At 41.2% G+C, this 16078-nt stretch overlaps 1 protein-coding gene across 5 annotated transcripts in view; it reads left to right on the top strand.

Annotated features, from left to right (window-relative positions):
• Window positions 1-16078, top strand: part of ADGRD1 (adhesion G protein-coupled receptor D1) — a 259870-nt gene that overhangs the window by 176055 nt on the left and 67737 nt on the right. For all 5 annotated transcript variants that reach the window (XM_065568585.1, XM_065568582.1, XM_065568584.1 and 2 more), the window contains one exon: window positions 7898-8051. In XM_065568585.1, coding sequence (XP_065424657.1) covers window positions 7898-8051 — 154 coding nt within the window. The remainder of the gene's footprint in view (window positions 1-7897; window positions 8052-16078) is intronic.

Genomic DNA, 16078 nt, shown 5'->3' with positions numbered 1-16078 from the left:
TATTGAAAAGCACGTTTTGCCTTATTTATTTATTTATTTATTTATTTATTTGACAAGTCACCTCCATGGAAGTAAATACAGCATGCCAAGCGCAAGATAGTGTGTATTACAACCTTTCTTTTATTTTAGACACACATCTATGCCAAAAATCCCAACCCACAGCACAAGAAAAAGCAAGTTAAAGGCTTTTATACCCCCAAAACTGTTTTATCGCTGCATCCGTCCGTGCTTGGCATTTGCAAAATAAAAACAGAGATGCTGATCGTCAAATGTATGAAACTATTTCTATTCTGTTCCATTCCACCTAGATTCTCATACTCCCCTCATCACCATAATGTCCAAACACCTTAGTGCATTAAGTGATCTAACTAACAGCTGTCATGTTTGGTTCATCCTTTCTCTCCTCTTCTCCCCAGGGGGGAAATTGCATGTGCTGTAGCGTTTTGTGTAGGTAGGATTTTTCCCCAGTATGTGCATGTTGCACTATGTTCACATTAGACAAGGAAAATTGAAGAAGTGCCTCTTGCACTTTGAGTGGAAGGAGGTGAGGTTTCTGGTGGTCCTAGTTCCTTTGGCAGTTAAGTTCTTCAGTCTTGGACTAGCTCCTGAGAAAGCTCTGTCTCCTGCAAAGATGAACTTTACTTGTGTCGCAGAAAGTTCTGTTGTGCTGAGGAACAGAATTGTTGACCACAGTCCTTATCCTGGAGTTTTAGATGATTTTTTGGCTGTCATGGCCTTAGGCAGTTGAGCGAATTGAAGATAAGGACCAAGCCCTTAAACTTGATTCAGTATTCTGTGGGAAGCCAGTGCAGAGAGAGAGAGGACGGGTTTGATGTGCTTGGGATAGCCATGCTGCTCAAGAGACGTGCTGCAGGATTCTGCACTGGCTGGAGTTTCCTACGGGCTGGTGGCGCCGAGCCCAAAGGAATAAGTATTGTTGTCGTTCAGGTGGAAGGTGATGAAGGTGTACATCACCAAAGCCAGGTCATCATCCACCAATATGGGACAGAGTTTCTTAGCCAGGCAGAGACGGTAGGGAGCATTACTGGAGGGTGCTGCTCTGTGAGAGCACTCCTAGACTATGGACTGAATTGACCAATTGTAGGTGTGTGCTTGTTTGCAGGAAGGGACCCTTCCCACCTTGCAGTTCTTACAAGACTTTGAAAGCAATGTACTAACTTTTCATTTAAAACTATGGGCCATATTGAACCCTGAGATGCACTGGTCTTCAGTTTATGGACACTATCCTGCAGATGAAAAGTTCCTTGCTCCAAGCAGCTGCAGGATCAGGACTGATACCATTTGTTAGACCAGAATAATAGGGATGTGCCAAGTTACCCACAACAGATGTAATGAGCAAAAAGTTCTGGCTTCCCACCAGAGGAAGAACATGTAATTTGTTACCATTGATGTACTACTGTGTGTGTGTGTGTGTGTGTGTGTGTGTGTGTGTGTGTGTGTGTTTTAAAAAAGCTATTTAGAATTAACACAGGATCCTAAGATGTAAATTCCCTCCTGCGTCAGGAGGAAACAATCGTATTTTTAGATAATGTTCCACAGCACTTCAGTTTTTTAATAGAACAAAAGTTGGCTGCTTTGGAGATCAGCTGCTGTACCATACTGCTTCTGACAACCAACATGCAGGGTCTTACTCATCTGTCAGTCTTTCTGTTCTCAGTACAAGCAAATATGAGAGTTGTGTGCTTTTAATTCGGGCAACCAAAAACATTGGTAAATTTGCATTCAAATCAACTGGCTCCTGTGGGCTTCTGGTAAGTTAATAATATCTGACATTTACATAGCAGTTTTCACCTGAGGATCTAAAAGCACCTTGTAAAACTGAGTATCCTTAATATCATTTTACAGACGAGTGATCACACAGAGAGGGCAAAAGACTAGTAGAAGATCACCCAGTGAATCAATAGCAGAGCCAAGAATGGCATATAGGGAATCCCAATTTCTAATATCCCACCATCTGGAGGCCCTGGGCTATACTTTTCTAACCAGTGGTCCATGCTGCCCTGCTCCTCACACCACATATGCCAATATGGCCCTGTGTTTCTCATGTCTTGGCACCCCTGCATTGGCTGATGGTGATTTTCAGCAGCAGTGTCATTTGTGGGGCCATGGCATTTGTCTCTCCACCCATGTGTCAGCTCCTGATATGCACAGCTCAGGGATAAAGCTTGGCATAAAAACATGAAAGAAAAGTGAACAGTTCAACCCCAAACTTCCTATCAGCTGAAACCTCAGCAGGTCCTGAGTGAGCAAGATAAGGTGCAGGAGAGAAAATGACAGTGAATGGTTTAGATGGAAAATAAAATGCAGACAGCAGAAAACAGCAACAGTGATACAATCTGAAATAGAAAACAAGGGAAGCCTCACACTAAAATAATGCTCAATAAATCAGGAAGGATGCTAAAACTCCACCGAGAGGACAGTCTTGGGGGAAATAAAATACATATAGGGAATAACACAACATGGACAAAAAGACTATCTCATTGTCATGTCACTGTCTTGCAATTTCTACTGATATGGGGTTTTGAACAAAAGCCCTTTGGCTCCTTGTCCTCACCTGCTCTCCCCACCTAGTCTTTTAAAATGCTAAGAATTCTCAGTTGCCTTTCTGGTGAAGGCTCCTTCTTTTCTGGATGGCTCTTGCCAAAGCTGACCACTTTCACCAGGCTCTTGGCCTCTTATGGTACTGTGGCCCTGTCTGCAAGCATACACGGATGGTTTAATTAAACCTGTTTAGTTAAGCTGATTCAGTTAAACTGATGCAAACTCCTGTGTAGACACTAATTTCATTTTAAGAGTTCTGTATTTCGATTTAGCTTAAACCTTCTCCAAGTTGACTTGAGCTAAACTGAATTAAGCCTGCTTTAAGCCAGAATTAGAACAACACTGGTTTAACCAGGGCCGGCTCCAGGCACCAGCCGAGCAAGTTCATGCTTGGGGCAGCAGATTCTACCGGGCGGCATTCCATGGCTGCTTTTGTTTTGTTTTGTTTTGTTTGCCGATCTGGCCGCCATGTCGGGGGCGGCGGTGTGGAGGAGGGGAGCGCCCTGCTGGGAGCGGGCTGCGCGCTCGGTCTGCCCCAGCCAGTGCCAGGTCTGTAGCAAGCCTGGCAGGGCAGCCCGCGTCCTTCCCTCCCCGCCGACCGGAGTGGCGCAGAGCCCCGCTCAAGCTCTGGCCACCTTTCTCTCTCTCCCCCCGCTCTCGCTCCCTCCCTCTTCCCCCGCACTGCCTGGGGCACGTCTGCAGCGCAGGGAGTCCCCCTGCACCCTGGCTCCGGCCGCCCTGCACGTTTGTTTTTTTTCCCCTGCTTTGCTGCTCCAGCCATGCTGCAGGCTTTTTTTTTTTTTTTTTTGCTTGGGGCAGCAAAAAAGCCAGAGCCGGCCCTTGGTTTAACTGAACTGCTTTAATATCACACCTTAAGTAAACTGGAGCAATTTTGCCTACATACAGTCCCTAAGCCAATGTATGTAACCTCTCTGTGCTTCAGTTTTCCCACCAGTAAAATAAGGATGATTATATGTACATAGAATTATAAAGGTCTTTAAGAGCTATGGATGAAAAACTCTTCATAAGTATTAACTACATGATTATTATTGTTTTTGTTTGTTGCTGTGTTCGGATGGAAGATCCTTGGTGTTACAATTCATCCTTCTTATTATTCATGTGTCCTTGAAAGCTTTTACTTACTGAGTATTCTGCTGTTACTAATTTTAAAACTGATTACCCTTAATTGCTATTTTAATTGCATGGGCTGGAGGATACTGCACAAAAGAGAGAGAATTTACTCTAGGTGCTGTGGTTTGTTTCATCTTCTCTTTCTGCTAGAGATGAGTCTATCTAGTCAAGGCAAAACAATTCTATAAACCCTATACACACCACCATGCTCCAGGTGTCTCTCACCCTTCAAATCCCAGAAGCTGGGACAGAATATCAGGGGAATCACTCAAAATTGCCCTGTTCTGTTCATTCCTTCTGAAACATCTGACAGTGGCCACTGTCAGAAGACAGGATACAGGGATAGATGGACCATTGGTTTGACCCATTTTTATGTTCTTATATTTTCAAATAAAGTGTAGTAACAATTAGGTTGATGTAGCCAAACTAAGTACAGCAAAGGCCTAGGAGGGGCATTATCTCAACAGATCATAGAATATCTGGGTTGGAAGGGACCTCAGGAGGTCATCTAGTCCAACCCCCAGATGATGCAGCAATACCTGAAATTACCACTGCCCTTGGATTTTATTCAGGATCTCTCTAACCCACTGTGGAATCTGGGTGCTTCAACCTGGATACCAAAGAGAGCTGCATGTAGCCCAGTGTTTGTGCCACTCAAGCAGATCTCAGTTACATTACCTGTCCATTTGCCATTTCTACTACATTCATTTTGTAGGGTGAGCACAAGTGTAGTCAAGTGTAACCATAAAACAGAGGAACTCTTTCCTTTAAATGTATTTAGCTCCTTATAGAAAATTTAATCCCTAAGACTTCAACAATAGGGATAAACTGACATTATATGTTCTACAGCTCTCAGTACAGAATTAATCCTGAAATCACCTGGGCTGTTTTCTTAGAGAGAGTAGCTTCTGCACATACCATATTTTCTCCTACTTACAGGCACATCAAGCATCTTTGCCATCCAAACAGTGGCAGCCAGAGTGGATTTTAAAAAAAAAATTGTTTTCACATGCTACAAAACAAAACAAAACAAAAAGCCAGCGGCATCCAGAGACCTGCATGTTTGTGGGGGGGAAATCACATGTATTTACACAAAATAAAATGAAGTCTACAATGACCTAGAGGCAGTAAATAGCCTTATGTTTTATTGGCAAAACCCAGTGTGTATCAGCAATCGTTTGAAGTTCTGCAGTTGGCATATTGAGTTGTTGTTCACTCTGTGATCCTCTGAGCACTATTGACCCATAGACACAGGAATGAAAGAATGAAGCAACTCCACAAGATGAGGAAAAAACAGCTACCTTTACTTAGGCTGCAGTCCTACGAGTATCTACCTAAACTGAAGATCAAATGATGAGTGCAGCAGTATATAAACAGCACATTTTCATGGTGGTTTTTTTTTTTTTTTTGGTACTGTAACAAAACTGCCACTCCAGCTAGAGGCACCAAGATAAGGTAGATTCAGACAATTTGCCCAAACGAACCTGTATTCATACTGCATCCATGGATTGCATCAATCTTAATTTCCTTTGCTTCCACATTGACTTTGCTTCGCTCAGCCACTTTCTGTTTCTGATACATCTGGTTGGCTGGGCAGCAAACGGACAGCTCACATTTTACAGATCTAGCCTCTATTGTAGGTTGGTTTTCTGTTGCATTTTTTGGGGGGGGGAGGGGGCACCTTTCGTATGTAAATCAGATAGAATTTAAATGGACTCCATGTTATTGTTTGGCCTCTGATATTATGATGAACTTAACCAGGGTATTTTTCTTAGGTTTCATCAATGAAGAGATGTAGTCCAATGTCACCAAAACATTTCAAAATTCCTTATGTATTAGTGTTGTTTGTACACTGATTTGGGCATTGTGAAAGAATAGTGGGTCAGACACTGATCTCACATCAGTTAAATTCAGAGTTATTTTGTTGCAGTCAGTGGAGTTTTTATGGATTTGTTACTGGTATATCAGAAAAACAGGAACTATGTCCCTGCTCCAGTTTAGAACCTCTAGAATGCAGCTCAGATAGGACTGGGAGAGTTCAACTTGCGTTACATTACCAGGTCTCTAAACACCCCCAAAAAGCGTGAAATGCCAGGACATGGCAGCTAAGCTAGTACAACAAAGGGAGCTGCTAATTTACATTTGAAAGTAGTGGAGGCAGCAGACTGGTTCCCATTGGCAACGTTATTTTTGCACATAGGCATCCAGGGAATTGAAGCATTACTGTGGGCTTTGCCCAGGTGAAGGAAGGATGCTAGGAAAGAAAATAACTGCTCTTTTGTCTTCTCACTTAACTGGATTGTAAACTAGCAAAGGCCCCTGTGAAATGCAGGAGGTGTCTAAAACGCTTTTTGAGTAATATTGTCAAAGCAAAGCAATCCAGACATCATCAGTATGCTGGAAAAGATGCAATATTGAGATGTAGCTGGGATTCATTCCAAGAAGGCCTAAAATATACCGTAACCTAAAGCAGACTAAACAAGTGTGTCTTGCAGTAAATCATCTGCAACCACATCTATCAGATGGCTATGTAATGAGAGAAACTAGGTATGATGGGACAGCCTTGCAAAGCAACTAGCAGTGGAAGAGCAGTGTGCTGTGTGCATACATGAGGAGTGGGGAAGAGCATAGGATTAGGTTTTGCTGTTTTTATAAGACAGGCTGTTATGAGATTTGGCAGAAAATGTATCTCTTTGAGGAATAATCAGCGATAACAGTTACGGTGTCAGCCCCTTAGGGGAAGTTGACAATTAAAGCCCATGCTTATATTTCCTGTATTCTGTATGAAGCTCATGAACATTGTCTAATTGAGCTGAATATGACCTAAGAAGAAGGTTTCTAGTTCAGCCACATACTCCTAGCGGGCATTCCTCTCTTTATCAAGAATTCATTTGTTTATCTTCAAAACATTTTATAGATAAAACTGAAATTACTATTTCTCCTTACCTAAGTTGGACTCCCCTACTTTCTGACTGCCATGTTGGCCAGTGAGAAAATTACTGTGTTCACCTGGGCTCTTAACATTATATTATTCACAGACATGCAGCCTCCCCTGGCTCCTTCTCTAAGGTCATCACTTTTCCTTTTCCCAGAATTTTTCTGGCTCACTGTGTCTGAAAGAACTCAGTAGACATGCCTCCCAGTCCTCTGCTCTAACCACTAGACCCATTTCTGGGAAATATGGCTTTGTACATTGGGCACTGTAACTTACACTGGGAAATGGATGCTATTGGACGGGCAAGTGTGTAATACAAGCTAGATGACTACCATAAGGCAATTATAACTCATGACCTAACTATGGCTCATTATAAGCCAATTTGGACATTTTTTAACATGTAATGTAGTGAATGGAGAGTGTTGTGGACTTGCTGAATGGCTAATGGGAAAGACACAATTGGAAATACAATACGTTTGAGTCCAAATGTCCTATTTTAAATATGAGGAACAGCAGACTAAAGAGGGACTCACTGGCAAGATAAAGTTAGAAACTAAGGCCCAGAGTTTTAAAGGTATTTAGGCCTTGCTGTGCTTAGCATTGCAATGCCTAACTGATTTAGGACAGTCAGTGGGACTTGGGCTCCTAAGTGCCTAAATCACTTTTGAAAATAAAACTTAGGCTCCTAACCTGGTTAGGTGTTGCAATGCTGAGTACAGCAAAACACCTAAATAGCTTTTAAAAACCAGGGCCTGAGTTAAATCTAACACTTTGTTGAGATATCTCCTGAAAGCCACATGCACTTTCACTAAACCCTTGGAGAAATTCAGCTTCTCCTCCTCCTACCACAAGTCATGTCACCCCCTTGCTTCCAAATCTCCTATTTATCTCATATTCAGTTGTCTCTAGAACTACCTCACCAGGGGGGTTGATGCTGCACTCTTGAATGCCTCTAACTCTCATTGACTTCAGTGGGAGTGGTTGGTATGCCGGGGGGAAGGGCGGCGCAGAAACAGGCATCTGGTTTGGTTCTCTTCAGCCCATCTGATACAAATGGGTTTGTCAACTAGTTTTTCTAATTACAGCCTGGGCTCCTTAGAGATGTCACTTTGAAGCTATCTCTCTTGTGTTTTATTATTTTTCTTTACTATCCTTTCACTCTAGTGTGGTTTTTTGTATAGTGTGAAAACATAAAAAACCCCAACTGATTATGGGAAAAATTTACTAAGATTTTTGACAAATTATTATTTTTTTTGCTTCATATGGTAGGTGCCTTGCAAAATCTTGGCCATTCTCCTTCATTTCTTCTTCCTGAGTGCTTTTGCTTGGATGCTGGTGGAAGGATTTCATCTCTACAGCATGGTGATCAAAGTGTTTGGGTCAGAAGAGAGCAAGCATTTATACTACTATGGGATTGGATGGGGTAAGTGTTTAATAACAATCTCCTCCTCATCTTTTTTTAAACCTGCAATAAGAGCTCATTTATGAATCCTGGCCACCAAATTTATATAGTGTAGATAAAGCTGAACTTTGGGACCGCATTAAAATCACATTGTACCATGTTATTTATCTGATGTGCCGTCTCTCATATTAAAAGTGTCTCTGAAATAGACAAAAGAAGGAAGCAGCTGTAACAGTGATCAGTCTGTTTTGCAAATAGCAGGTCTGTTAGGTAGGAAGATGCATCAGTTTTCTGACCATACTTTGAAGTATATAGATCCTAATCCAAATCCCCTAGGCTTGGTCTACCCTACCCCCCTAATTCGAACTAAGGTACGCAACTTCAGCTACGTGAATAATGTAGCTGAAGTCGAAGTACCTTAGTTCGAACTTACCTTGGTCCACACTCGGCAGGCAGGCTCCCCCGTCGACTCCGCGGTACTCCTCTCGCCGAGCTGGAGTACCGCAGTCGACGGCGAGCACTTCCGGGTTCGACTTATCGCGTCCAGACTAGACGCGATAAGTCGAACCCAGAAGTTTGATTGCCAGCCGCCGAACTAGCGGGTAAGTGTAGCCAAGGCCCTAGAAGCAAATGAAATCAATTCCTTTGACTTCTCTGTGAGCTGGATCTGATCCTTAGTCATAAAGCCAATAACAGATTAAGTGGGGCTCTTGCAATACCCACGTGTTCTATTCTGGTTACTCATTTTGTGACATTGGGAACATCACCCTTTACCCCCCTATTTCCCCACCTGTGAAATGGATATAACAGTTCAGGAGATTTCATTAGCTGATGATTGTAATACGCTTTGACATCCTTATGTGAAAGGTGCTACATAAGAACCCAGATTTAAGACTAAAAATGTGATCGTAGGATTCAGGAATACTGAACAGGTCAATTCACAACTTTTCAAATGCAGGATCCAAAATATGAGCTGCATGCATGGCAAAGTGAATAAAAACAGCCCACTACGCCTATCTTATTCAAAACTCTTTACACAAGACAAAAGATATCTTGCTCTCATTGTTTTGGAGACATGTGAATGATGCTTGGCAAAGCTCCACAATTAGAAGAAGAAAAGAAAGTGATATACTGGGACAAAAGGAGGCATGAGAAAAGATAACAAAGAACAGAATACCTATATCATTATGGATAATTTCAAAAATATTTTAAAATAGGCATTATCTTTTCTCCACGGATTCATTTGGAAGCTAACTCAAAACCAATTATAACAATAATACAAACCTACTGCAGTCATAATTGGAATATTTAATACCTGTTCCACACTGCAGGCCTTGGCAGTAGCAATGCCATTAATTTACATGTTTCAGCTGCTCCTACTTTACATTTTTTCAGCATGACCTTTTTATTCTGCTCCTCACTTTCTTTTCCTTTTAAAAAATCTTCTTCTAATGAATTTTCTTCAAAGTGTCTCTGGATACACATTCTTGGGTAACATGGTCTCCATCGTATTGGGGGAGCAAACTCTAGATTAATTAGTTAAAACTTCTCCCCACTTTGCCTCTGTGTGAAAGGTTAGATATATCAAATCCATTTATAGCTTTGTCAGTTGCTTTGGAGAAAATCCCAGGGAGAACAGCTGGTGTTTATGGAACATGCCCGCTAATCAGTGACTCTGTTAGATAATGGAAGTCCTTGGAGAAAACAAACACTCTTATTGGTTAACTCTCTTCTTATCATTCTCCAAATGTTCTTTAATTGGCTGCATGAGCCGTGACTCCCACCACCACTTGGTTCCACTGCCGATGGCCAATGAATGTTCCTCACTGGCCAGTCTTCACTGTTGTGTCTGGGTGAAAATAGAAGTCAATTAAAAATTCCAAGCAAAACTGTCAAAGCTTGACTTCTCGTCAATCTTTTGAAAATCGCTTCATTTCTCAAGCTTCTCAGTGGTGCTACATTGTCTCTTCCCCCCTCTCCCCATGGTTCTATTGACTCACGTAATAATAAATAAACATGGAATCAGTCACCCCAACTGGAACATTGGTTAAAAACAGAACTTCACTGCACATTGGACACTGGATCTAAGCTGACTTTTTCTAGGAGAAATAAACAACAAAAGAGAGACAGAAAGGGAGAAATCTTATTCTTTGCCCTTTTCCTAACTGATCTAAAATGAATTCAACAATCAGGAAAACAAATTCAGATAAGGTTCTTTTTGAGTCTGACTCTGCAGGTGAAATACGAACCCTTGGGATAAGAGTGCTGAGAGAGAGAGAGAGAGAGATCTGGTTGAATGCAATCGTGCATTAAGCCATTGACTCTGAATTTCCATTTTCATGCTTGTCTAAAGACTTTTTATTGCTGGTACCTTTTCCACTTTATAAAGTAACCATACAAGCCTTTTGCATCTTGAAATTAAACTCACTTTGCTACTTCATCTGGCTGTTAGTGGACTGCCCATATTGTAACTGATTGAGGGAAAAGTCTGCACTCCTCACAGCAGATGTGTTAAACTTGTTGAATTTAATTTAACTTAGGGCTGGGAAGATGTCCCCCACTGTACCTTCCTCCATCTCCTCTGGAGATGGTGAGATGAATGCGAATTAACAGGACTGTATTGACTAATGACAGCTGTACAAATCACCATCTCTCCATGCCAACTTTCCATGAATTAATGTCACGTACAGACTTATGGAATGCATCCTTCAATCTGATTGGTTTAAATGAGTTGTGTTCCTTAAAGAATGACCAATTTATATGCCTACAATGCCACTCATGCATCTTACAGCTGCTGTTTTCCAAAAAAGTTTTAAAGCTGTCCTATAAGTGCTGTCAGCAAAGTCCTGTGAAATATTTTCAGAGAAACCAAAGAACCACCAAGAAAAACTCCCCCATTTCAGAGTGGTAGCCGTGTTAGTCTATATCAGCAAAAACAACGAGGAGTACTTGTGGCACCTTAGAGACTAACAAATTTATTTGGGCATAAGCTTTCGTGGGCTAAAACCCATTTCATCGGATGCATGCAGTGGAAAATACAGCAGGAAGATGTGTATATACACAGTACGTGAAAAGATGGGAGTTGCCTTAGCAAGTGGGGGGTCAGTTCTAACGAGACAATTCAATTAAAGTGCGCTATTTTCAACAGGAGAAAAAATCACTTTTGTAGTGGTAATCAGGGTGGCCCATTTCAAACAGTTGACAAGAAGGTGTGAGTAACAGTAGGGGGAAATTAGTTTTTCATTTTTGTAGTGACCCATCCACTCAGAGTCTTTATTCCGGCCTAATTTGATGGTGTCCAGTTTGCAAATTAATTCCAGTTCTGCAGTTTCTCGTTGGAGTCTATTTTTGAAGGTTTTTTTTGTTGAAGAATTGCCACTTTTAAGTCTGTTATTGAGTGTCCAGGGAGGTTGAAGTGTTCTCCGACTAGTTTTTGAATGTTATAATTCTTGACATCTGATTGTGTCCATTTATTCTTTTGCGTAGAGACTGTCCGGTTTGGCCAATGTACATGGCAGAGGGACATTGCTGGCACATGATGACATATATCACATTGGTAGATGTGCAGGTGAACGAGCCCCTGATGGTGTGGATGATGTGGTTAGGTCCTATGATGGTGTCCCTTGAATAGATATGTGAACAGAGTTGGCAACGGGGTTTGTTGCAGGGATAGGTTCCTGGGTTAGTGTTTTTGTTGTGTGGTGTGTATTTGCTGGTGAGTATTTGCTTCAGGTTGAGGGGCTGTCTGTAAGCAAGGACTGGCCTGTCTCCCAAGATTTGTGAGAGTGAGGGATCATCCTTCAGGGTAGGTTGTAGATCCTTGATGATGCGCTGGAGAGTTTTAGTTGGGGGCTGAAGGTGATGGTTAGTGGCGTTCTGTTACTTTCTTTGTTGGGCCTGTCCTGTAGTAGGTGACTTCTGGGGACCCTTCTGGCTCTGTCAATCTGTTTCTTCACTTCAGCAGGTGGGTATTGTAGTTTTAAGAACGCTTGATAGAGTTTCTGTAGGTGTTTGTCTCTGTCTGAGGGATTGGAGCAAATGCGGTTGTATTTTAGAGCGTGGCTGTAGACCATGGATCATGTGATGTGGTCTGGATGAATGCTGGAGGCATGTAGGTAAGTATAGCGGTCAGTAGGTTTCCGGTATAGGGTGGTGTTTATGTGATCATCGCTTATGTGCACTGTAGTGTCCAGGAAGTGGATCTCTTGTGTGGACTGGTCCAGGCTGAGGTTGATGGTGGGGTGGAAACTGTTGAAATCCTGGTGGAATTGCTCAAGGGCCTCTTTTCCATGGGTCCAGATGATGAAGATGTCATCAATGTAGCGCAGGGAAGTTAGGGGATGAGAGCTGAGGAAGCGTGTGTGTGTGTGTGTGTGTGTGTGTTCCTACTGTTTTTTCCACTCCATGTATTTGATGAAATGGGTTTTAGCCCATGCCCAAATAAATGTGTTAGTCTCTAAGGTGCCACAAGTACTCCTTGTTGTTTTTCCCCCATTTCAGGTTTTACTACAAACTTATACCAGGTTTACTGGGGTTCATAGATCATTTGTGTGAATTTAGGCCTAACCAGAAGAAAGCCTGAGTTAATTTGTGGTTTGGGGTTGAAATCACATGAGATTTGCAGGTTCATATTCTTTCCGTGCAGAAAGGCAGTTTTGGATTGAGATTTTTGAACCCCTAATGTCTGAAATGCCCAAATGGATTGAAATCTAAGAAAATGTTCTTACAAACTGTTGGGAAGTGAAATAGGCAAGTTTCACATGGTTCTTGTTTGAAGAGGCTTTTAAAAAATATCTATTACTATGAAGAATAAGGACATGAATCTCATTCATAGGGGAATTGGCTTACAGCATAAACTTCGATACATTAATTAACAAACAATTCATCATTAACTACTGCTTGAAGATACATTTGTCTGTGATCTGTTTGTATAAGAATGTAAGTTTAGCCTTTTTTTCCTGCTCCCCTATGCTTAATATTAGCATTTATTATTTGTAAAAGTGGCAGTGGTCTGCCCAGTAGTGTACCCAACACAAGGAAAAACATGGTGTCAAGTCTGCAAACACTTATTGTCAAGCAACGATAACTCACATGAGTGTACCACTGGCTTTAAATATTGCATTGTGCCCTAGATTATTGCAGTGTGACCTGAAATACTGCAATATGAGTGCCATAATTAGCATGTATTTAATAAAAGCAATGTGACCTAACCTATTGCAGTGCATACACAATGACTTCTAAATAAATGCCTTGAGTAGAAGTTTGTAGGATTCGGTCCTGGGCCTAGGAGCTTGCAGTGTAACTAAACATCCAACACAAAATTCACTAGGGAACAAATAGTGGAAGGTTCTATATTAGAACAGGGCCTTTGTGCCTTTTTTTCTAGTGTTGTTCTTCTTGGCAGGTAGTGTGTAAGTCAGACATGTTGGCATGCACTGACTGTCCACAAATCCCCCTGAAGTGTAGCTAAGACTCAGGCAGACAGCAGATAAGAGCACATCCAACAATGATGAATTCCCTCATGAAAAATTTGCATTGAACATTTTTTTTTTACAGGTAGCTCAGTTTCGAAAATGGGTAGATTTTGACTGCCAATCCTAGAGTGTTCTGAGACAAGTGAAATCTTCCCAAGGAATGTAAATGTCATTACAAATCAGGCTGCTAGGAAATTGTTTTGTATTGCTTTAGAGAAACCTGAATTTGAATTGGCTGTTGGGTTTTCCTAATCACATTTGACATCATGTCATTGTTGAAAATGTGTCAAAACAGCCCTGAAATAATTTAACTAGTCAGGTGTATCCCAGGTTATTTATCACTTGATGAATACCAGTGGGTACTTTCATAGCCTGTGCTACTACCATTCACTGCCTGTAATCTGGCTCTGCTATCCACTGAGTTGATAATGGATGGTGCTGGTTAATGGACCTCAGCATATATCTATCTATCTATCTATCGATATAGATACTGTTTTAAATGTTATTAGTGTGTCAGAACTATAGAAACTACAGTAGACTGTAGGAACAATTAGGAGGTTTAATGCCAAAGAAGAAAGGGAATGCTATTGAAGTAACTGCTGCTTGAATTAAGGTGGACATGCTGGGGGGAGGTAATATCTTTTATTGGACCAACTTCTCTCTCTCTCTCTCTCTGTGTGTGTGTGTGTGTGTGTATATATGTGTGTGTGTGTGTATAATTTTATATATATATATATATATATATATATAAAATTCACATTGCAGTCTCTCACTTCCATACTAAACATATAGGGCCATCAAAGGGACAGGAGTGATGCGAATGACACCTGGAACTATCAGTTGCTAACCCATATTATTCGCATCTTGACTTTGTATGTGGATGGAAATGTTTAATTACACATTAAGCCAGTCAATACTACCTTCAATTGCAATGTGGTAATGGTGCTGTATGCTCCTGTATTAATGCACATAGAGCTTCAGTTTGAGCTGTTAGTTCATGAACATGATGGAGGTACAGTGGGAAGAAATATATAATTGATGAGGGGTTTATACGTTTTAATCAAGCCCTCTCAGCTCTGGCAAAAGACACTTGGCTCTGAAATAAGCATTTGATAAATCAAGAACTGAACTCTGGTCATGCTTGTACTGGAGACATAAAAGCAGAGTCGCAAATGGATCTCTATTAGTCAAAAGAATCCCATTGTGTTATTCCCCCCCAACAGCAGCTGCCCTTTCTTTTTCTGACTTCTTAGAAGCTTTCGCTGGTTGATATCTGCTTCCTGGACTTCCATTTGGGAGCAGTGCTATGCTTCTTAGTGAGCAGGACAACTCATTGGTGTGACAGTATAATTTAATACCAGAAAACTTTTCTAAATATTGCAATAGAATTCAAACAAAATACTCATCTCCATGAATGTTTACTATAGAAGCCATAAAGGTTTGTCTCGTCATACAAATCTGTGTTCAACTGTAGAAGCATAGCAAATGCGTCAGTGAACCTCTTTTGACCACTGCGCTGCAAACTAGCCTATTGCCCTAAGACATTTGTGTATGTGAATTTCCTGATGCCTGACAGCTGTGGCCAGTTTTTCACCAACTGGAGCATGATACTGACCCAAAATGAATTAAAGCTATTGAAGAGGATGCCTCATCTCAGACCAGTCAAAGCAAGTTGCCCCGGTCTTCATCATTCACTCTTATCTCACATGTGAATAAGACCACTCTTTGCACATTCATAGGTCCCGGAGTGTGCAAAATGTGGGTCTGATTTTTACAAACCCAAGCAAATAGTCCTTGCATCTGCATTCCCATTGGACCTCTCGTGTGAGTAAAGTTTTGCATCATCTGGATTAATGAATTGTTGAAACTAGAGGCAAAATCTGACAGGAGATGGGAACAAGTAAGCTTTGGATTGAATATCAGAAATATCCTACCATATTCTGTGACGGCGGAGAGAAATTACTTCAGTAAAATGAATTCAGCAGAGAGACAAGTTACCAAATGTTCTGAATTGTCTGTGTGTATTACGTCAGTCCAAAAAGTACTAAAATTACTTTCATACCTACAGTTGTCAGTAATTCAAAAGATGATGGATTCTAAGAAGATAATACCTTTAAAAATAGCTAGGGTCTGGTTGGAAAAATGTTCTGTTGCCTTGGTGATTCAGGATAACACAGAGATCAATATATTAAAACTTTCAAAACACCTTCCCCCTCCCACCCATTTATCAGACATTGATGATATTGGTTGTTGTGTGGGAAGCTACAGCAGTGGAACATTGTACTTAACCCATTCCCAGCATTGCAGGCAATTTTCTTTTCTCTTAAATTACTATTTAGAATTGAGCATTTAGTTTCCATCCATGTGAAGGTTGATTATTTGCTGCCACTTGGTTGAGTTAGACCCAGTGCCCTTCTCTAGGGCTGGGATAACCCAATGGGAAAAAAAAATCAAATGAAATTAACTCTACTCCTGCTAAACAAATTAGAGAATATACTTTTCCCAGCCAGGCAATAACTTGGTCTTTCCAGAAGCCTGAAATAAATATGCTGCTTCTTTGAGTAGTGTCCCTAT

The sequence above is a fragment of the Chrysemys picta genome, chromosome 15 (assembly GCF_011386835.1).
Source record: "Chrysemys picta bellii isolate R12L10 chromosome 15, ASM1138683v2, whole genome shotgun sequence".
NCBI classification, from domain to species: Eukaryota; Metazoa; Chordata; order Testudines; family Emydidae; genus Chrysemys; species Chrysemys picta.
Note: the sequence above shows the minus strand (reverse complement) of the source record. Positions and strands in the feature narration are given on the sequence as shown.